At 41.8% G+C, this 22,359-nt stretch overlaps 2 protein-coding genes across 4 annotated transcripts; one reads left to right on the plus strand and one right to left on the minus strand.

The window, feature by feature from the left end:
- The first annotated feature begins 1,102 nt into the window (after positions 1-1,102).
- Positions 1,103-20,172, plus strand: LOC134208666 (isocitrate dehydrogenase [NADP] cytoplasmic). Of its 3 annotated transcripts, none has more exons than XM_062684441.1 (2): positions 1,103-1,268; positions 18,715-20,172. In XM_062684441.1, the coding sequence occupies exon 2, from the start codon at positions 18,731-18,733 to the stop codon at positions 19,961-19,963; it is 1,233 nt and encodes a 410-aa protein (XP_062540425.1). In that variant the 5' UTR covers positions 1,103-1,268; positions 18,715-18,730; the 3' UTR covers positions 19,964-20,172. The 3 variants fall into 3 exon arrangements, with proteins under 3 accessions (XP_062540425.1, XP_062540424.1, XP_062540426.1); XM_062684440.1 differs by lacking the exon at positions 1,103-1,268 and adding an exon at positions 14,283-14,306; XM_062684442.1 differs by lacking the exon at positions 1,103-1,268 and adding an exon at positions 18,590-18,613.
- On the minus strand, positions 20,166-21,370 carry LOC134208667 (uncharacterized). Its single transcript, XM_062684443.1, has 3 exons — positions 21,095-21,370; positions 20,646-21,033; positions 20,166-20,588 (listed from the first exon to the last, which is right to left on the minus strand). Exons 1-3 carry the CDS (start codon positions 21,247-21,249, stop codon positions 20,166-20,168), a joined length of 966 nt encoding a protein of 321 aa, XP_062540427.1. The 5' UTR covers positions 21,250-21,370.
- Between the last annotated feature and the right edge of the window lie 989 nt (positions 21,371-22,359).

The following is a 22,359-nucleotide window of genomic DNA, read 5'->3' on the forward strand; positions in this document are numbered from 1 at the left end:
AGATCAATCAAGGCTCTTGCAATGTCCTCATCTTCGTTATACACCCAGTCTGGTTCAACAGAATTATGCGCTTCACGGATAACATTGATTCTGTCGCCGTTGGTATGGAAGCGTAATGGAACATTGCCTGCAGCGACCCAACGATAGAATCTTAGCGCCTAGTTATCGCCGATGAAATCGCTCAGATCTGGGGGAGCCTTTATGCTAAATTTAATTCAAACAAAATTGAATTTTGAACCAACCCGTTTTTTACGAGCCACGATTCTAAAATGGCGTCAAATAATAATTTCCGGATTCTACTTTTCGAGCCCGTCCCGACAATACCCATATTGCATTCTTTCCAGTCATTTTAGCAAACTGAATTCCAAAATGGCGCCAAGTATTGATTTTCAGATATCACTCATCAAGCCAGTCCGTTAATATATTTTAGGCTGCTAATCATTCCACTGATTCGTGTAATCTTTAGTTAAAAATTGACATTTCAATGGTTAGTTATCTGTGGTTAAAAATAATCTTGCTCCAGAGCATGGTTAGATTTGATAGTTCGATAGTTAAACCTGATTCGCGAGAAAACGGGCGCCAAATCCATTTTGTTCCAAATAACTATCAATCTGTCAAATCTCAAATGGCTTGGCTTCGAGGTAAAAATTCAACCACGATGAGAAAATGACCATCGAACTGTTAAATTTTAACTAAAAGTTGAACGAATCAGTGGGATGGTTCGCAGCGTTAACAAACTGAAAGTCAGTCATCTTCTTGAATGCCAAAATAGCGCAAAATTCAGATTTCCGGTTTTCATTCATCGAGCCAGTTCCGTCAATACCCAGTTTCTAAGTTTTTGTCAATCATTACCTTTCTATTCAAAAGGACTTCTTCAATGGATTTTTTAATTAACAATTCTTTAAGAGGAGTTTTAAGTGGTACGTATCGCACTCCATATTTATGTATCAATAAATCTAACATGATCGTTTCACTGCTGTTCGAATTTAAGTCAGACTCATAACGCGCATTTTATGTCATTCTCCTCAGTAGCGTACAACGACCGAGCTAACAACAGCAGCAAAGCTACATCCAAACTGTGCACGGCATATATTCGGCTGGTCATTGGTCAGTCAGTAATAGCATAGATCTAACCGAGTGCGGTCGTGTTCGTCGAGAAGCAGCAGCCCCGTCTCGTCAGTCCACCATCAAGTTACTTCCTATTATATCTCATTTGAAAGGAGTAGATTTCTCTTTTTTGTCTTCGCTGCTTTTTAACAGGAAATCAGGTAAGACCAACACCGTTCCAAGTGCTTACGTGTCAAACTAATCTGAGGGGATGGGTTAATGAAATTGCAACATTTGGATTGCGCCGTTGAATCTATCTCGAAGGGAGTTAATACCTTCCTAAGGTTTCACGGAGAGTTCAATGGAACATTCCGGTAAATTAGATAACACAACTCGACCGAGAAGTGCAAGTAAATAAACAGGTTGTTGAAACGTTTTACCCACTTCAGATAGTGTCACTTGATGATGGCTGTAGTAGATACATATCAGATTGGCACAGTGTGTGATTTTATTCTAATGACCGTGGTGATGAAACATCTTCAATCTTTAATTTTCGCGACGTTCAGGGGTGTGTGAGTGCTTGGTTACACGTCACTTGCGTTGTCACGGTGCCTTGTATGCAGAAAAATTAAAAATGCCAATTTATGCCGAAAACGGTCGTCGGGGTGATAACAGAAGTACCAAACCGGTTACAGTCTTATGTAAGTCCGACTACGATGATTGGCACAATTTTTGAAGCAGCATTTCAAGGTTAACTCAAACCTACAAGAAGCTTCAATTCGACAAACAATTACCAAACAAATACACTCTTTAGGGAGCGGTTAGAAGTTGGCGGATAGTGGATGCTCTAATAAAGCAAATCAGGGCAAAGCAGTGCGAGATGTATTTTCAAACCATGGTTAAGAATGACAAAACTGCTTAGTATGTTCATGATAGAATATTAAAACAATTAAGAATCTATTTTTGAAATTTAGCACATTTATTATGCATTTTGTTTAATTTTTCAAAGATTGACTTGTTTGGTTTACTTAAAAGTATTAATTGACATCTATTGCTCAAAATATGTACATAATTGTACGTAATCATACGCTATATTGTAAATATCTGATAAATTATTAAACTCAACAATTGGATTCATCATACTGTTTTAGATATTCTTTGGAAAAAGAGTATCAATCGAAGACCATTAGAAATTGGCCTCGTCAATCAATTCTCCCATGCTTAAAATGTGACGCAATTCATTTGCACCAAAGAAACAAGTAACTTAAAGGCTCTATTTTTGTCGATTGTTCCAAGCGATCTTAGACAAAACAGTCTTATGTGAATCAAACATATGATTCCTCTGTTTTTTTTTTGTGGTAAACCACTACGACCATCACATTAAACTTTTGCGGTATACCTACCCGTTTCCTTTCTTTAATGTATATCTTTCTACTCCGTTGCTTTTGATAAGAAATCAAGCAGTCGTTTTTTATTCAGATATTTTTCAAACTTGATTGGAAGCTACTTTATATTAGCTAACCGCTCTTTAAACCCTTCGAGAAATTGCGTACACCGACTATCAAAGGCGCGTCTCTTTATCAGTTTCGGTTTCAACAAAAAAGGTGAGATAACATTGATTTTGACCATGCATCGGTACCGAAGGTCAAACATATTTTGCTTTTTCATCTGAGATCTGAGCTAGCTTTTGTACAGAGATCTGATTTTATTACGTCTGGCATTTAGAAATATCACTATTACTCAGAGCTCATATCAGTCTGTTCAGCAGATCCACCAAATTTGTATACGCTTCTTTCCTTATTGGTGAGCGCTCTGGATAAAGTAGTCAGCTTCGCCACTAGCTTAAGGTTGATTGAGTTGCGTTTTTATAATTTACACCATTGATTCCATTCACAAGTTGGTATAGGTTGGTCATCCAAAAGCAAATTATAGTTAATGTAGTAAGAACTAGAGCACGCAGTGTGGTGGACTTTACTCCGTAATGCACCACGTAAATGTGAACATTAATGTAATCGACTGAATCAGATCAAATTATTTTAAATATGTATAGATAAGCTTTTGGCCTTTTTTCTGCTATCCCCATATAGAGTAGCATGCCTTCAATTAAAAACATATTACATAGGTATTTGATGCTATAACAAACAAGGAGCATGATTTTTTAAATACCAACAGGAAACCATCAACTTGCTAAATTTGCGGTGATTTCAATAATTCGTTGCAATTGTGATTGTCTAGGAATGTTTCCTAAAAACATGTGCTCCAATTTGACCCGGTGTACCTTACACGAATTCCCCAGTTGAATGGTGCACCATTATTTCGTTCTGCTACATCACGCCACGCAGAACACGATTGTGTCCATACGAATCAGCCGGTCTCGTCGTGTGTCGTCAATATGATAAGATTGTTGTCGTCGAGTCGTGCAGGATGACAAAAAACTGATACGAGAGTGGTTTTTCGTTTCAATTTGAAGCTTCACTTCGGAACCGTTATCGCGAATTTCGGTAGAATAATGCTTCGGCAATTGAGCGAAACGCAATGTGTAGGTAAATCGAGGTGATTCTGCATACCCATCAGACTTTGGATTGCGGCCGGCACGTATCGCGTTCACCGGCAGAATGTTGAGGGGTTGAGGTCAAGGCGTTCGTAGTGACCAGCTTTTGAATGCGATGAAAGAGAGAGAGAGAGAGAGATTGGTGATTGGGTTAAGAAGTCATGGATTAAAAATTATGTAAATTAATCGTGATACGTAAAAAGTGTTCGCTTGTTGTGTTAATTTTAGGGATAGATGTCTAAGCGATGAAACGTAAGTTGCAGATAACTGAAGCATAATAATAATAATAGCTTTCATTTATCATAAGACGAGTTAGTACTATCCTATTTAATTCCATCATGTGATTGTAACTTTAGATATACGTATTCTAAATTCGACAGTAATGTTGTTCTCAATGGCTGGAACTTAACTCAAAATAATTTTCTATTCAAAATAGAGTAAATATTCCGATATGTTCATCCTATACCAAGCTTGTTCCTTGTTTCAATGATACCTACAGATCTTTGCGTTTTGTCAGCTAGCATGCAAATAATGAGCGCGTTCTTCAATTTTCGTTCTTCAATTTTCGTAAATGTTTAGAGTAGTCTCAACCGATATAGTACGGGAGTTTTTTTTATTTGAATGCATATTGAATTATTTATTTGAGAAACTTCTGTTGCCCATTTTGAAAGGTTTCCAAGAAATAAGGAAAAAAAAGTCAAATGAATTCGATACTATAGCAAAAACATTCAAAACATAAAATTAAAGACAAAATCAAATCAAGCGTACAGTGGTTTTTTAATTCAGATATACTTAACCGTTGTAATAAGCACATCATCATCGAAAAAACGTTTGTTGTACACATCATGGACCAACATACGATACCCAGTCTCATGCGAGTCCTAAGTTTTTTCTTCTTTATTTAAGTGATTTTTTAATTTTAAAATTAAGTTCATCACTAAGCGAGTCTTAAGAGTTTTAAGGGTGTATTGAAAATCCCTTTTTTTTATTTTTCAAATAAGTTTACTTAATTCCACAACTACATTAAAACTCTTTAGATACGTATTTTGTGTTGCAGAGCATACATAAAATACGTGCGAAAGGTCTGGTTGTAAGGAATGGAATGTTTTATTAGGAAAAAATAATAAAGTTGGTTTCTAGCAAACGTTACTAAACACCCGGTATCTTTGATCGCTCGTTCAGCTAACACTCCTCCTCGAGTGGTCCAGATTTCACTCCGGCATTCGTACGGTGAGTGGCCAACTTCCTCTTTTGTAGTTTTTTGTTTAGCATCAGCAATCATAGTTTCTGTAGGACAATAGATGACTTTGATAAGCCACGCATGCTCAAAAGAAGAGGCAAACGCATGTTCGTTTCTTTGTACCCCAACTGATTGCTCCTCCTCCGAAGAATATTATGTAGCCTGTGTTCGATTTTCGATCTCCTGCCCAGTCAGCATCTACGAAAGCAGTCATGCTTGATTCACCAATTTCGTTGTTTCAAGGCATCGCATCACTCGTATTGCTTCTGTCCAATCCTCTGCACTTGGGGGACTAACTTTGCGGCCCAGTAAGGAAGTGTTGATGGTTATATCCGGCCTTGTATTCACTGCAACGTAGATCTTCCGCCAATTTAACTCAGATATTATTATTGGGCAAAAGACTCTCCTCCTTTGCTCGAAGGTAGCCCGGTTCCATAGGTATTAGGTTTGGCTGATGGTTTCGCCTTGTCACGGCCAAAACGTTCTGCTAATCGCGGAATATAATGTTGCTGATTGATTACAAAACCTCCTCCTGAACATTGATTGACTTGAACTCCGAGATAGTGGCGTACATCACCGAGTGGATTTGATCTTTGCAGAAAGGAATTTGTGAATCGTTTTATATTCTTCCAAAGTGTTATATACAATTAGCATGTCATCAACATAAATAGTGGTATAAATGTTTGCTGATTTTCATCGTCGGTTTTTGTGTACAAACAGGCATCGGAATTTGATTGAACAAAACCTAGCCGTTTGAAAAACTTATTAATGGTTTTGTTCCACACGTGTCCAGCCCGTTTCAATCCATATAAACTTCGCTTCAGATAGCAAACTGTATCAGAATTACCTGTCTCATATCGTTTAGGTTGCCTCATGAAGGCATCTTCAGATAGTACACCTTTGAATATGCAGTCTTGAAATCTACGTGCTTTACCAACAATTTTCGGCGAGCAGCAACAGTAAGCAGCATCCGAAAAACGGTATGCCTTGCAACTGGATCAAAAACTTGATCATAGTCGATGCCAAACTTCTGTCTGAAGCCTTGAACAACTAATCTTGCCTTGTATCGGTCATATTCATCTAGCTTGTGCTTATACAACGACCTGCATCCGATGGCCTTCTTGCCTTCAGGTAATGTTGTGTATTATTCCCATGTTGAATTCGTCATTGCTGAACTAAACTCACTCACTGCAACTGCGAAGACATAAACGCTGATTTCCACAACACACTATCATCACTAGAACAAGCTTCGTCGTAGGTTTGTGGTGCGCTGCTTTTCACCAAATTTCTTGAAGTCTTGTATCGTGCCGGTGGAACTCCCTTATTACATTACTCAGACTTGCGTTGTGGTACAGGTAGTATCTTCATCATACACCCAATCGGCGATTGTTAGATTTTCTAACAATTCTGTATAAGAACCTAACAAAACCTGTATAAGAACTGGGCAAATGCGAAATTGTTAGATTCTTATACAAAAAATGTAAGCTATCAAACAAATATTGTTAGAAAAGCTTACAAAATTGTTAGATTCTTATACAATACTTGTATAAGAATCTAACAATTTCGCATATGCCCAGTTCTTATACAAGTGTTGGTAGATTTTTATACAGAATTGTTAGAAAATCTAACATCCGCTGGTTGGGTGTACGAATCAAAATCATTGTCTTCGTCGTTATTTCTATCAGCAATAGGATGAAGCGCGATCGGCAATTGTTTCATAGGCTGCAAAGGTAGTAACGCATCATCGACAGTTTGCTACAATTTCGGGACATCTTCACTAGCTTGGATGTATCCTTTTTCTACGAATCTTGCATCTCGAATGACCACCAGTTGATTTGTGGAAACATCGACGAACCGGTACGCTTTGTGGTTGCTTGAATACCCAACAAACATCATTTGCCTCGACTTCTCATCCAACTTCCGTCGTTTTTCCTTAGGGATGTGAACACAAGCTTTGCTTCCTTTTCAGACAACATTCACATCCTATACGAAGTCCACAATCAGATACCTCCATTCCGTTGACAAGGCTGTTCCGTAAAATCTCAGAAAAAAGCTGCCGCATCACGATGCCAAAAGCGCCGGTGCCAAGTGTGTAGAACTGTTGACAGTTTCCTCGATGAACTTCACCGTTGGATGCACAAGCTTGATCACATTTCACAGCTTCTGCGATTGCTTGCCATTGATCAGTTACAAGCACTTACTTCGTTTCCTCGAATTTCAGTTCAGCTATTCTTGCTGTGAGAACAGGAACCGACAACAAATTTGCAGCTTTGGCACGTAGAGTTCTCCATTCAAGCGCATCGTGTTTGAGTTACCATTCTCATCGCTACACTCGGTAACTCCGCTGCAAGATCTCTAAACAGTAAGATTCCGTCCATCAGTTAGTTCTACGTTTCCATTCGCGGGAATCAATTCATCAGAGAATTCACGGCTTGAATTCACATGAGAACTGGCTACGGAATCAACAATCCAGTCTTCCGAATCATGTCCTCCGCCAATTATTAATGCGTACATTTCGTCCTGATTGAAATAAGCCGTTTTTGCATTTCAGGGCCGATGTCCACGTAGCGGTTATTTACGCTGCGTGGACGCCGCGTTCACGCAAGGTACCCAGCGTAAACGTGTGTACGACTACATTTGATGCTGGGTACCTTGCGTGGACGCGGCGTTCACGCAGCTTGAAAAAACGCTACGTGGGCATCGGCCCTTACTTATTTTCCGTTCTCGACTCTTGCTTCCAGCTGCTTGTGACCTGGCCGCTTGCAATTATGGCATAATATCAATTTACGGTTCACAAATCTTTTCAATGCCGATCCACTTAAAACATTACGAGCATGCTTGTTTCTTCCTCGTTTGTCGGGTGAAGATCACTGCGTCCAGATTTTAGGACTATTGTGATATACCCTTTTGCTGTGAAATACGCAAGTAATCTCAGTAACATGTTTGTCACTGAGATACCTTGGTATCGACTGAACTCAAGACCATCTATTATTGATGAATAGAGATCCTGAGTTACAGTATGTGACTCCCCCATTCTGACGAGACTAGCTTTATGAAGCCAACCACGTCCTTGGGGGATAAGATCCATATGTCAGCAGGCCCTAAAAAGGGCTTGTTGAGAACTTTGAACCTACGTTGGGTGAGTGCACTGCAATAGCAGAGGATGTGTTCTGATGATTCTCTCTCCTCGTCACAGAAGCGGCAATTTGAGGTTTGGATTGCTCCGATCTTTTGTAGATGGTATCTGCAGGGGCAGTGTCCAGTTATTAGACCGGTGTAGATGTTGAGATCCCTTTTGTTGAGACCTAATAGTTGTTGGGTTTTCTTGTTAATCGTTACGAGCCTTTTGGATTGGCTCGTATGGGGAAGTGCATTCCAGTTTGATGTGATTTGACTGACCATATATTTGTTCAGTTCCATTTTTACAGAGCAGTCTGAGATCCCGCAGAAGGGCTCAGGGCCAATGAACCTTTCATTAGATCCATTCCTGGCTAGCTCATCAGCAATCTCGTTTCCCTCTAGACCCGTATGTCCTGGGATCCAATATAGGTAGACTCAATTGCGTATGGATAAGTTTTTCAAAGCCAGAATGCATTCCCACACTAGCTTTGAGTTACAAGTGTAGTTATTAAGCGACTTAAGTGCCGCTTGGCTGTCAGAGAAAATACATATTTTTGCAAATCTATACTTTCTCCTCAGGCATAATAACACGCATTCTAATATTGCATATATTTCCGCCTGAAATATCAGGGCCACTGTCCTAAGTGGACAGAAATTTTTGTTGTAGGGCCATAGATTCCGGATCCTGTCAGATTATTCATTTTCGAACCATCTGTGAAGAAATTTATAGAGCCTGTTGGAACGTTGGTCCACCTCCTTCCCACTCCTGGCGGGAAGGAATGAACACATCGTAAGGTAAGAGATAATTGACTACCGTTTCCATCCAGTCACTACAAATTCCTATTGCGGGATTTATGGCAAATTCATTTAATATGCTGAGGTGACCCGTAAGGTCTCCCGACAGCAGTGTTTTTGTTATCTTTAACCTTAGAGCACTTTTTTCCGCTTCCAGCTTTATGAATTGATCTAACCGGGGCAGGTGAAGCATTGCATCTAGGGCCAAAGTGGGTGTACTACGAACTGCACCAGTGATGGCTATGCAAGCGGTGCGTTGGATTTTGTTGAGCTTAGCCCTTGCAGCAGCCTCATTAGTTTTAGGCCACCAGACAAGGGAAGCGTAGGCCACCAGACAAGGGACGGACAATGGTTTTATATATCCACATGATCATACTTGGTTTTAGGCCCCATCTTTTACCAAGGGTCTTTGAACAAACCCAAAGTGTATTGAGACCTTTCTGCACAACTGATTGGAGATGAGAGTTCCAATTAAGCTTTGCGTCGAGTATGACACCTAGATATTTTACTTCACTTGAATAAACTAATTGTGTTTGATTCAAGAAAAGGGGTTTCAGTTGTACCTTTCTCCGTTTGGTGGAAGGGATAATGGAAGTTTTTGTAGGATTTGTGCCTAGTTGATACTTTTGACACCAGGAAAAAGTGTGATTTAGGGCAGATTGCATTCATTCCACGATAACACTTTCGAATTTGCCTCGTACAATAATGACAACGTCATCAGCATATCCAACCACTTCGAAGCCTCTTCTCTCTAAGCTGTCTAGAAGCTCATCCACCACCAGTGACCACAACAAAGGAGAAAGCACTCCGCCTTGCGGACACCCCCTTGTTGCTTTAACAGTGATGTATGAACCGCTAAGCTCAGAGGAGATTTTCCGATTAGCTAGCATAGCATGTACCCAGGTAACAATGCATGGGTCGAATTTTCTCCTCAACATTGCTGACCCTATAGACGAATAAGAAGCGTTATCGAATGCGCCCTCAATATCAAGAATAGCTACAAGAGCAATTTCTTTTGCATTAAGTGTTTTTGCGATTTTTTGAACTACCGTATGTAGTGCCGAGATCGTAGATTTTCCACTTTGATAAGCGAATTGGTTTTTTGACAAAGGCATTGCTTTCATAAATTTGTGATTTATGTATTCGCATAGTACCTTTTCCATAATTTTGAGCATTACAGAGGATAAACTTATCGGCCTGAATGCTTTGGGGTTGGTTTTATCTCTCTTGCCTGCCATCGGAATGAAGACAGCCCGGATTTGACGCCAATCGTTAGGTATGTGCCCCAAAATCAGACTCGCCTTAAAAATCTCAACCAAGGGTGGAACCAGTGTTTTCTCCTCTTTTTGGATCAACGCTGGGACTTAAATGGCTCGAAACTTAAATGGCTCGAAAGATCTCACAGCCCTCTCAACCCTGGCCCGAGTGAAAGCTTCTTTTGCAACCTTTATTGCGTCTTTTTTTAGATCCAGAAACCCATGATTGGATCTCTTGTGGATCTGAGACAGCAATTCCAGTGCCTTGGTCGCCGATGCTCGACTCAGGGATTGAATCAGGGAAGTGGATCTTTAACAATTCGCTCAGTGTATCGCTAGGCTCTACAGTGAGCGAACCATCCGTCTTTCGGAGGCTACCCACCCCATTGGAGTGGTCTTTTCAAAGAGCGTTTTGGAGTCTGGCCACTACGGGTGTATTCTCTATGCTTTCACACATTAGAATCCACGATTTCCGTTTGGCTGACCTTATTTCTTTGTTGTAGTTCGTCAGGGCCTTTCTGTATAGGCTCCAATCGCCGGTTCGCTTAGCACGGTTGAACTCCCTACGCGCAGTTTTCCTAAGCTTCTCAAGAGTTTTATTCCACCATGGAACGTCTCTACTCGAACTAGTTGATTTAGTTGGACAGCTCTCTTGGTAGGCGTTAAGGATTTTGTTTTTAATGGATGGTGTTATGGACTTGATGTGACTTTCTATGATGTACTCTTCGGATCGTAGGATAGCTGAGTAGGATTCCCAATCAGTTTTCTTAGGATCTTTAAACGTTTTTTTCCATCGTTAGACCCCCTTCCCATTCGAAGATGATGTGTTTATGGTCTGACATTGATATTTCTTCAGAAACATGCCAGTTTTTTATTTTATCAGAGATAGACCGACTACATAGAGTCAAGTCCAAAACTTCCTGACGAATGGAGTTTTCAAACGTGGGCTTGTCACCAACATTACAAATGTCAATGTTCATGGAAGAGAGAAACTGTAACAGGTACTCACCTCTGGTGTTTATATTGGTACTTCCCCATACGGTGTGATGTGCATTTGCGTCGCACCCTATGACGAAGGGGATGTTGTGTCGGTGGCTGTAGGCTACGAGCGCAGCTATTTCTGGAGGAGGGATTTCGTCCACGTCACCTGGGAAGTATGCCGAGACCACCAAGATCTCTCTACTCCCTCTGGCGGAAGGTACCTCCATCCTGACCGCTACGATGTCCCTTTTATGAATTCTGAAATTGGAAAGTATTTACAGTTGTTATGTAATAAAATAGCCGCTCTAGGAGAAAGCTGGCTGTCATCATATACCAACTTACATGAGTGTTGTGGAATACCTTGTATTCTGGATTTATAGACCCATGGCTCTTGAATGAGGGCCACGGTTAAATTCTCTTTGGTGAACCTCCGACAGAGCACACCCGTGGCGCTCTCAGCATGGTGGAGGTTCACTTGCAGAACTTTAGTCGCCATTTCCGGGTTCCCGCTTTTTTCCGGACGACGACTGTCCGGCTTTGGATGTTGCGGATCATCAGGATGTCGTTTGATATTACAGTTTGGGGTTTCTCTCTTCCCTGTAGCAACCTGGCCCGCCAGTTTCGCCTCTGTGGTCAAACTGTCGCTTTTTGCACCCCCTTTGCCCTGTTTAGATACCTTTGGTTTGGTACCACTAGAGCAGGGGGTCGCATGTAAGCTTCGAGCTTTTCCTTTAGAGGCGGACAGACTAGCCTTTATGGTGCTTTTGGGGTAAGATTTACTAACCTCGCCCGAACCGGAGGCTTCCTCAGATTGCTCTTGGGTCGGCCTTCCAGTCGGATTGGCGGTAGCGGCAGTCGGTTGATCTGTAATCTTCCTTAGTTGGATTTCACCAAATCGGTAGTTGAGGGTGTATTTGGACTTCTTCAACTTTTCCATCGACGCACCCTCTACTGTGAAGATCCATTCAACATGAATATCTTTCAGAATGGATCGTTTCACAATACGCCAATTAGTTGTTGTGATGTCATTTTGGCTTTCTATGAGAGCCTTTATTCGGTCGTCATCATAGCTGGAGCTTCGTGGGAAGAATACTCGGATCATCTCTGGACGTGGAATCGCCACTTCGTCCATTGCCATCAGCTCTGCACCTTCCCAGGGTTTGCAGAGTTTCGTGTATCCAGTTTTCCGCGAGCGGTAATGGCCGCCAGCTTGCCTGCGGGTCAGTCTCCGATTTGACGTTTGTGGAGGTCAACTGCACCCACCACTCCGAGCAAGTAAGTAATTACAGGCTTACTGCACCCACTAACTCCGTCCCAATTGAAATATTGGTACGTGGGAAGCTACTCATCTCCACAAAAACATACCCATTGTTGATGTGATCTTCGCCATATGAATACTGAGGTGTGACAACACAAACGAAAGATACCATAGCTTGAATGTACCGCACGTGTAGCATGATGACTTGGACCTACATATGTATGCTACGCAAACGTCCACACCAGTGCATTTTAATTTAGGGTTGGCATCAGACGAATGGAGTGAAGGAATGGGAGAAGGAAATACCCAGAATTTTGACTACAGGTGTTACAAACTGCTAAAAACTGCCACTGGGCGGCAAGCATATTCCCCTCGCAAAACCCCACATTCACCGCTACGGTTAGCATTAGCTTTGAGCAATTCGCACAAATTCGTAGGTGGTACAAGCCAAGACTATTGTATGCGAGTAGCATTACTTGCATCCTCAGCTTGCATCCGTTACTGTCGTGCGGGGCTTCTTTTGGCAAATCGGGGGATGCTTTGGACATTTTGAAACAAGAATCAAAGAAAATCTTCTCCACACACTTGCTCGAGGATAGATATAGGTCGAAAAGGTGCATAAACAGCGGGTCTCCTTGCTGCACCGAACAGGCAATCTCGAACGAACGAGAGAGGCGCTCATTGACGAATAACCGGGATGTGGACCGGCTGGCAATGCGCGGGGGAAGTGCAATGAGTTCCTCGTTGAACCCAATTACAAAAAATTCGCTAGAAAAAACTAGCTTTTAAAGAAATTTAACAAATCTAAACTTGAACAAATCTAAACTGAGCAATGCTATTTAAATTATTTTATATTATACAAATTTGTCGCCTACTACAAAACCTCATTCTGAGTCGACAAATACGTAATTAGTTTTCTTCTATAAAACGTCTTCAATGTTTTATTAGAAATGTTTAACAGAAAACGAAAAGTATCTTAAACTCAAGTTTTGGGATATCCTATGTTTAACAAAGAGATCCGACTCAATATTTAAGAAGCCGGGCTTAGAGTGTTAATGTAATCAGGTACCGTCGTTCAGGGTGACATTGGGCCTGGGGGGTAAGATTGGGCCAAAAACGAGAAATGTTTCCACTCCTAATATCTCAGAAACTGTTACGAATTTTGATGAAAACTTCAAACGGTTCGAAATTATATGAAAATTCACGTCTAGGAAATCACAAAACGAATTCCAAGAGCTAATTGTGCTCGTACCATAATGCTTGGAATTTGAATATAAAACTATTGATCGAATGAACCCGTATTACAATAGGGTCAGTATAATGCTCCACAAATCTATTACATAACTAGTTTTTAGATCGATGGATACCTGGTTATCATGTTACGATAATCTGCTGTTGTTTTATCGAATTCTATGGATATTTTGTATAGCGGTTCTGGTTTTTCGTAGCAACGAGCAATGCACGCTATAAAGGGGTGAGATTGGGCCAAGCCTTTGGTTGATTTGCCATACATAGTTGGTAAGAGCCGTAATGTAATGTTATTTTTAATGAACGATTGAATCGAAGTGAAGTCCCCGCTGAACTTCATTTTACTTGGCTCAATGTCACCCCCTGTGAGGGGTGAGAATAGGCCGATTTTGAACAACATATAACTTTGATGAATTTTCCTCGTTTATTATTTTTTCCCCACACAGTGGTAAATTTATTATTCAAGCTTGTACCGAACTAATTAAAACTTGAATCCAATGTTAACTACTAGAACTTTGTAACATTTACTTGGAACATACCACATTTTGGCCCAATGACACCCCCGTTGACAGTGATTTTTTTTTATTTTTTTTTCCAAATACATACCAATTTCGTATCAGTTTCGCGGGTGAAATGATAAATATGCTACTATCCTATAAGTGCTTTTCCGAATCAATTATATTAAGTAAAAAATATCAACCAAATCCAGGCAAACACCAGGCAGCTATCGGAAATGGACGGTACGCCGCGACGCAATAGGCGTCCCCCGGATATACGCAAGATTTGGGCAAAGGATCATTTTATTATCCGGTGAGCATATTCCATGCTTTTTTCCATGTATAACTTTCCATTGCAATATATAATGAATTAAACTAAATGCGCGCTGGATTCAAAATATATTATATATATCCTTTGAATCCGGAAGTTTGATTGTGGTATCTTTATCCATTTGATAAACGGTAGCATAACCAGGCGGGGCTTACTGTTAGTGATAGTGACCTCGGAGTGGACATGAAATACCAGGCACTCTGAAATGGGTCACTGGAGCTGCAGTAGAGCTAACACTTTCTAACTCCCGGATTAAATCTGACTGTTTTAACAGGCAGCTTTCTTCCATAACATCACTGCCAGACAGTGGGGGTTAGTTTGTATACACACATACACACACACAATGACACCCCCGTTGACAGTATTTAAAAAATGATCAGATTCGGGAACACGCGGTCTACGATGAATTGCTTTGAAAGCGCTGCAAATGCTGGTGTATTGGCTTATCGCCAGGAGTATATAAACTGGAACGCGATGATTTATCACACCCTATTTCTTCTTTCACTAAAAGTTGGTGAAAAAACTATAACTTGGTGATAAAACAGTTATTTGACTTCGAAAAAAATGATATCAGAATTGCGTACTTTATGTAAAACCAATTCAATAAAAATTCCGTGGAAAAAAATTCCGTTTCGTTTCGAAAAATTTCGAATTAAGTGACCCTTGATTCCGTACCGTTTCGAAGTATCGAAATTAAATCATTGTTTCGTTTCGTTTCGAATCAACATAGAATTTTTAAATTTCGTTTCGTTTCGTTAAGAAAAAAGTATGTGTTATCGCATACCCTTAGAATGTGCTTACCGGCGCGACGGTAAGAACGGAGACTGACGATTCGACCATCCAGAGCAAAAGGACTTGAAAGATGTTGCACTTTGAGTTCGAACATTTCTGTCGGTCGCTCAAAACACGGTGGGCTTGCATGACGCTCTCTTGCCGATTTTTCAGAATGCGGGAGAGCAGTTTTTACTCGCTGTTGAGCAGCGATATGGGCCGATACGCTTGAGCTGTGTTGTCTCCACCTTCTACACCAGCACGATGCTGCCCTCCGCGAAGGCATGGGGAAGATTGCAGGCGAGTGCTTCATTGAGAAGCAGGTGGAGGACAATGCACACGCGGAGGTAGAACTCGTCGGCGCCGGGAGATCGTTTTAGCGCACTAGCTCTGATAGTATAGATAATATCTCTGCCGTCGTTATCTGTTCGGTACATCGCTCATTCAGTGGGTCGTCTGGTGGAAAAAAGGGGATAACATGTTCACAAACAAACCTACCCTCTTTGTGGTCTGCTGCTTCTTTCGAGTAGAGGCTGTCGTCATCTTTCCCCTAGCTGGAAGATCGACATGGTGCATTCCATTAATACGCATAGGAAAAGTTTTTTTTTGGCTGCACCAGCATTTTACCTTTCAGACGGTTTATGGTGATCTTGTGCGCTAACCATAGTTGCGCAAAGACGCTGGTGCGCATCGTGAAATTCCTTGAACACGGCTCGAGGTTTCCACTAAAAAAAGAGCTTAGGCAGCATTCCATCCACGACCTTTAACTTCTGCGCTGCCGAATTCAATGTGTATTGCTACTAATCCGCGCCCGGGCTCATGTCCCAATGGGTGAGACAAAGTTGTTATCGTCTGCGCCACATCAGCGAAAACGACAAAGCCAAGTAAGGAACACGGGAAAAAATATGTTCTTCGAAATATTCTAGAACTAAAAAAAAATGTTCCCCGAAATGGGAACATAGTTCATGGTTTCAGGAATCCAGTGCATGGTATTTAAATATATCATGAACTTTTTTCGTGATTCCATGAATGTTCATGATTTCATATACATATTATTTCTATGCAATGCATCCAATGCGTGGTTTGGTTGTTGAGATTGAAAAATAAAAAAGGCAAAACATGAGGATCGAACTCGAGTCCACTGAACGAGAACCAAAGGTACTGCTTCCCGGGCCCCCGGCCATTCTTGCTTCTTGAGAACGAAACAATCGAAGGCTTTTGAATGGGCTTAGTTATAGCATTATTGAATGAATGTCAGTTCAAGCTTGCCTACATTGTGGTGGAATACTGTTAAATCTGTTTGATAAACTTCTATAAAATGCTATACTGCCGCTAACCGCAAGTCGAGCACATCTGTATATGGGCCCCCATATACAGATGTGCTCGACTTGCGGTTAGCGGCAGTATATGTATCCGCTAGTAGGCCTCTACTTTCAAAGCAACCGTGTGCTGCTCAAAGCGCATTAGCCCAAACCCAAGGCTCAGGCTTCTTGGTATATTGGTACGCGGGCAGCTACTTATCTCCACAAAAACGTACCCATTGTTGATGTGATCTTCGCCATCTGAATAATGAGGGGTTGCAACACAGACGTAAGATACCATAGCTTGAATGTACCGAACGAATTCAGCATGATGACTTGAAGCCACATATGTATGTATGCTGCGCGAGCTTCCCCACCAGTGCATTCCAATTTAGGGTTGTCATCAGACGAATGGAGTTGGGGAAGGAAATACCCAGAATTTTGACCACATGTGTTATAAACTATTACTGGGTGGCAAGCATATTCCCCTCACAAAACCGCTACGGTTTTGCGCAAATCAAATTCAGTTGTGCGGCGGCGGCAAGTCTAACGTGTTGTAAAACTTCCCTCATCGCCTCGATCTGCCACGGTGACGTAACGATTACGCTGATGTCGTAGGCGTAGGCAAAAAGTAAATCTTCTCCACACACTTGCTCGAGCCGGTACTTTAGAGGATAAAGATATAGCTCGAAAAGGTGCATGGACAGCGTGTCTCCTTGCGCACCGAAAGAGAGATGCACGCATTGACGAGTATCCGGGATGTGGACCGACTGGCAATGCGCGTGAGAAGTTCAATGAGTTTCTCGTTGAACCTGAGCGACCGCAAAGCTGATGAGCTTCCCGGCGCGATAATGATGACGGAGACTGGCGAACCGATCTTTCAGAGCAAGAGTGGCTTGAATGATGTTGCGGACATTATTACGAAGCGATGTGAGCTCTTATATTCCTTGGAGAGGCAGTGGCAGAGCTGCCAATGTGATAGATAGGAGAAGGTAACTGATGGAATTTCTAATTGGATGTAGGAAACGAGCTGCATAGTTCATTTCCAATTCTAGCAGATTACTGTTAGAATACTCAAGTTGAAGGTATAGGAATAGTAATGGAAACGGTATGGAAGTCCATTTCCAGTTCTAGCGATTGCTAGAACATGAGAAATACAGAGAAAGATACAAAGTAGGAGAATGGAACGGACCTGGGATTGAACCCACGACCTCTTGCGTATGAGGCAGAAGCAGTAGCCATATGACTACCAAGCCCGCTTCGAAACAAGAAAGATCACGCACTGAACTGATTAATTTTATTACCGGCCGCGCAATGCAGAACACAATAATTCGTCCGACCACGCGATCGTTCTGCTGTCCGAAACATGAGAGATCACGCACTGAACTGATTAATTTTATTACCGGCCGCGCAATGCAGAACACAATAATTCGTCCGACCACGCGATCGTTCTGCTGTCCGAAACATGAGAGATCACGCACTGAACTGAATAATTTTATTACCGGCCGCGCAATGCAGAACACAATAATTCGTCCGACCACGCGATCGTTCTGCTGACCGAAACATGAGAGATCACGCACTGAACTGAATAATTTTATTACCGGCCGCGCAATGCAGAACACAATAATTCGTCCGACCACGCGATCGTTCTGCTGTACGAAACATGAGAGATCACGCACTGAACTGAATAATTTTATTACCGGCCGCGCAATGCAGAACACAATAATTCGTCCGACCACGCGATCGTTCTGCTGACCGAAACATGAGAGATCACGCACTGAACTGAATAATTTTATTACCGGCCGCGCAATGCAGAACACAATAATTCGTCCGACCACGCGATCGTTCTGCTGACCGAAACATGAGAGATCACGCTCAAACTGATTAATTTTATTACCGGCCGCGCAATGCTGCAGAACACAATAATTCGTCCGACCACGCGATCGTTCTGCTGTCCGAAACATGAGAGATCACGCACTGAACTCTCAAAATCAATTACGCCCATTTGAAAAAAAAAACTCGATTTGCTTGGCATTTGCAAAGATTCAGATTTTAGATTTTCAAAGGCTCTGTCTAATGATCGCAGCAACCATCGCATTTTCCCATCATATGATGTTCATACTTTCATCTAATACCAAAGTTCAGTGTTGAATAGTTTTTCCTTTATTTTACCTTAGGAAAAATTATTGGAAATTGCAAAATCTTTCGTTTCATCTTGTACGATAATTCGCATACATAATTACGATAATTACGAAGTACGATAATTAGTCCACATACATCTAATCAATTTCAAATCCATTCTCGTGTTTTTTTTACAGAACAACCAAACTAACCATGACAGCCAAGATCAAGGCCGGCCCCGTCGTGGACATTCTCGGTGACGAGATGACCCGTATTATCTGGGACTCTATCAAGGAGAAGCTAATCCTGCCGTTCCTGGACATCGAACTGCACACGTACGATCTGGGCATGGAGCACCGTGACAAAACGGACGACCAGGTCACTATCGATTGCGCCGAGGCGGTCAAAAAGTACAACGTTGGCATCAAGTGTGCCACCATCACTCCGGACGAGGCCCGCGTCAAGGAGTTCAAACTGAAGCAGATGTGGCGCTCGCCCAACGGAACCATCCGTAACATCCTGGGTGGCACTGTGTTCCGTGAGGCTATCATCTGCAAGAACATTCCCCGCCTCGTACCCGGATGGGAGAAGCCAATCGTAATCGGTCGCCACGCTCACGGTGATCAGTACAAGGCCACGGACTTTGTTGTACCTGGCGCTGGAAGTCTGGAGATTAAGTTCACCCCAACCAGCGGAGGAGAACCCATAAGCTACGTTGTCCATGAATACAAAGGACCAGGTGTTGCCATGGCCATGTACAATCTGGACTCTTCAATTGTAGACTTTGCGCATTCCTCGTTCAAGGTTGCCTTGGATCGTAAATTCCCACTCTATCTCAGCACCAAGAACACAATCCTGAAGAAGTACGATGGCCGTTTTAAGGACATTTTCCAGGAAATCTACGAGAAGGACTACAAGGCTCAATTCGAGGCTGCAGGAATCTGGTACGAGCATCGTCTCATCGATGATATGGTTGCCTACTGCATGAAGGCCGAGGGTGGTTTCGTTTGGGCTTGCAAGAACTACGACGGAGATGTCCAGTCCGATACTGTTGCTCAAGGTTTCGGATCGCTGGGTCTCATGACCTCAGTGCTCGTCTGCCCAGATGGCAAAACCGTCGAAGCGGAAGCTGCTCACGGAACCGTCACACGCCATTACCGCCAGTATCAGCAGGGTAAGGAGACCTCGACCAATCCGATTGCATCGATCTTTGCCTGGACCCGAGGACTGCTGCACCGCGCGAAGTTGGATAACAACGCCGAACTGAAGAAGTTTGCCGAAACCCTCGAGAAGGTCTGCATTGACACGATCGAGTCCGGTTTCATGACCAAGGATTTGGCCATCTGCATTAAGGGTATGGCTGACGTGAAGCGTGCCGACTACTTGGAAACGTTTGAGTTTATGACCAAGTTGGGCGACAACTTGAAGGCTGCCTTGGCCCCCTAAAGTGAAAAAAGGCATTTTTAGGGCGTAAGGGATATATGCATGCTGGTATCCGGGCATTTAGTGATGCACTTTAGGGGTTGACCGGAACACGTATTTCTCAGAGAAAGCTATTGCTCTACATGTATTGTTTTGTGTTGGTCCAGTGCATCGTATTGTGAGATTCTTGTAGGTTTGTTTTTGATAAATAAATCATATTACGAAACTACGAATTTATTAAAAGTCCCGCTTTTTCGAAAAGATCCGAACTTAATGATATGTAAGCGTATGCACCTTCTTCTGGAATTGGAAATTGACTCAAAAATTCATCCCCTGAATTGATTCCTAATCCGTCACTCCTGTTCACAGGTTTGTTTTCGGCTGCCTTGCGAGCGGTTTCCATAAGCGGCTTCAGTGGATGGAGGGGAAGTTTACGAAACGGTCCCATCAACTGGTGCTGTAAAAGGTAACTCGTCAACGCCAGGAGATAATCGTTACGAATACCCTTGGCACGGGCACAGCAGTTTCTATCGATTTGCGATAAGACCTCAATCCATTTGCAAGCTATTCTCAGTTCAGGGTAAGACTTCAATGAGTGCATGTAGGATTTAGCTAGGTGAAGAAAGAACTCGAATTGGCGATCCAAAAACTAAAAAGTATTTTTTTTAGCAGAATTGTATTTGAATAGCGATCTTGAGCAACTTACAGTGGACCTCGCATCTTTTCCACCGGTACATTGTTTAGCATGAGCCTGACATTTTCTGAAGGCAGGGACTTTCAATTTCTTATACAATTCCGTTAAAAGTAAAAGGTGATCTTTCCATTCGGTGGCGCTAACGTGCCACGCCGGAGCGCTAAACTTTGGTCTTCTGAGTGAGGAGATTTCCGGAAGTTTGGCAGCGGGCGCGACGTTGAATGGAGCCTGAATGTGTCCACTGAACAGACTAATGCTGAGCATCATCAGAAAGCGGTTGCGCTTATCACGTAGGTTACGCATATTCAGGGACGGCTCGATCAATTTTGTAAGCCATCGATTGGCGTGTTCTTGTTCATCAGAGTTGCGCAAGTTCGGAATCAATTCTTGTAAAAGAGCGCTGTAGAAGGTAACAATGATGTGTTTTAGTGGATGATAGCTTGTTATAAATTTGCTATTACCAATAATAGTTGAACTCCGTATCCAGTGAATAATCAGACGGTTCAATCAATTGCGAAGCATTTGCTGTGGAAGTATTCGCCACGGAAACATTCGTCGCGGAAGTATTCGATGCAGAAGTATTCTTTTTTGATGTTCTTTGTTTCGGGGTGGTCATATTTAAATTTGCTTCAAAATTCTCTTTCAGCTTTGAGATTTGATCTTATTTGACTGACAAAGCATTGACAATTTAACTGACATGGGATATCATGGCTTACTACATTTAATATGTTTTTGTTGTTTTCTAAAGTATTGTCATTAAGGTTTCTCACGATAGTCCCTGAACAAAACATCGCCGATAGCTACGGTTTTTAGCCTTGAGATTATTTTTGAGCTTTCGCTTGCAGCACAATTTGGACCGATATGGTTGCATGTTGTCTTACATGTAACCGAATTCAGTTGCATATGGTCGGGGTTCTGCCAAATCGTGTAGCAGATCCAATTAATAACAAATGGTATCGGATATCCTTCCGCGTTATAACTGAGGATATTCAACAACAAGTTCCACTAAAAAGCTCAAAATAATTTTCTTAACAACATTTGTGCGAAAGAATTGATATGAATTCATTCCCGTTTTAGAACAAAATGCCACAAGCCAGTCAAAAAGGCACTTAGTGCGGTTTCGCTGAACCCCGACCACTGTACAACAGAAACCACTATACCACATGTGTTATTGCTCCTAATAACAATTTTCGGATTTTCCGGAAATTTAACACTCCGCTTCTTTATAGTTGATGTAGAGAGTTATAATTTCCTGAAATATGAGTTCATTTTACATAGATGTTCACAGACTTTGAGGTTAGCTTACGTTTAGTGTTGTTTGGAGCTCAATTCGCTGTATAAACGGCATAAACTACCGATTTTAATAATCACTGCGTGATCCTAAACATTTTAAGCTTTCACTAGTCATTTAGATAATTTAGGATCATTGGGGAGGCTTTTTACCTTATTATACTTCTTAATAAACTATGATTTCTACTCTAGTGTAACTCAATTACTAACACTTCAATCTGTAATAAAAATAAGGTTGAATATGCTATCAAATACGCTCCACATTTCAACTAACCGTTAGAGAATATAATACTTGAATTCATTTAATTAATATTGTTTAAAGGCTTTCAGAAACACTTTCTATTTGATAGATCTATCTGATAGTGACGCACAGATTCGACAATTCAATTGTGTTTTACGAATAGCATCTGTCAGCTTCGCAACTATGTAGTTCTAT

Source organism: Armigeres subalbatus, chromosome 2 (genome assembly GCF_024139115.2).
Source record: "Armigeres subalbatus isolate Guangzhou_Male chromosome 2, GZ_Asu_2, whole genome shotgun sequence".
Taxonomy (NCBI): domain Eukaryota; kingdom Metazoa; phylum Arthropoda; class Insecta; order Diptera; family Culicidae; genus Armigeres; species Armigeres subalbatus.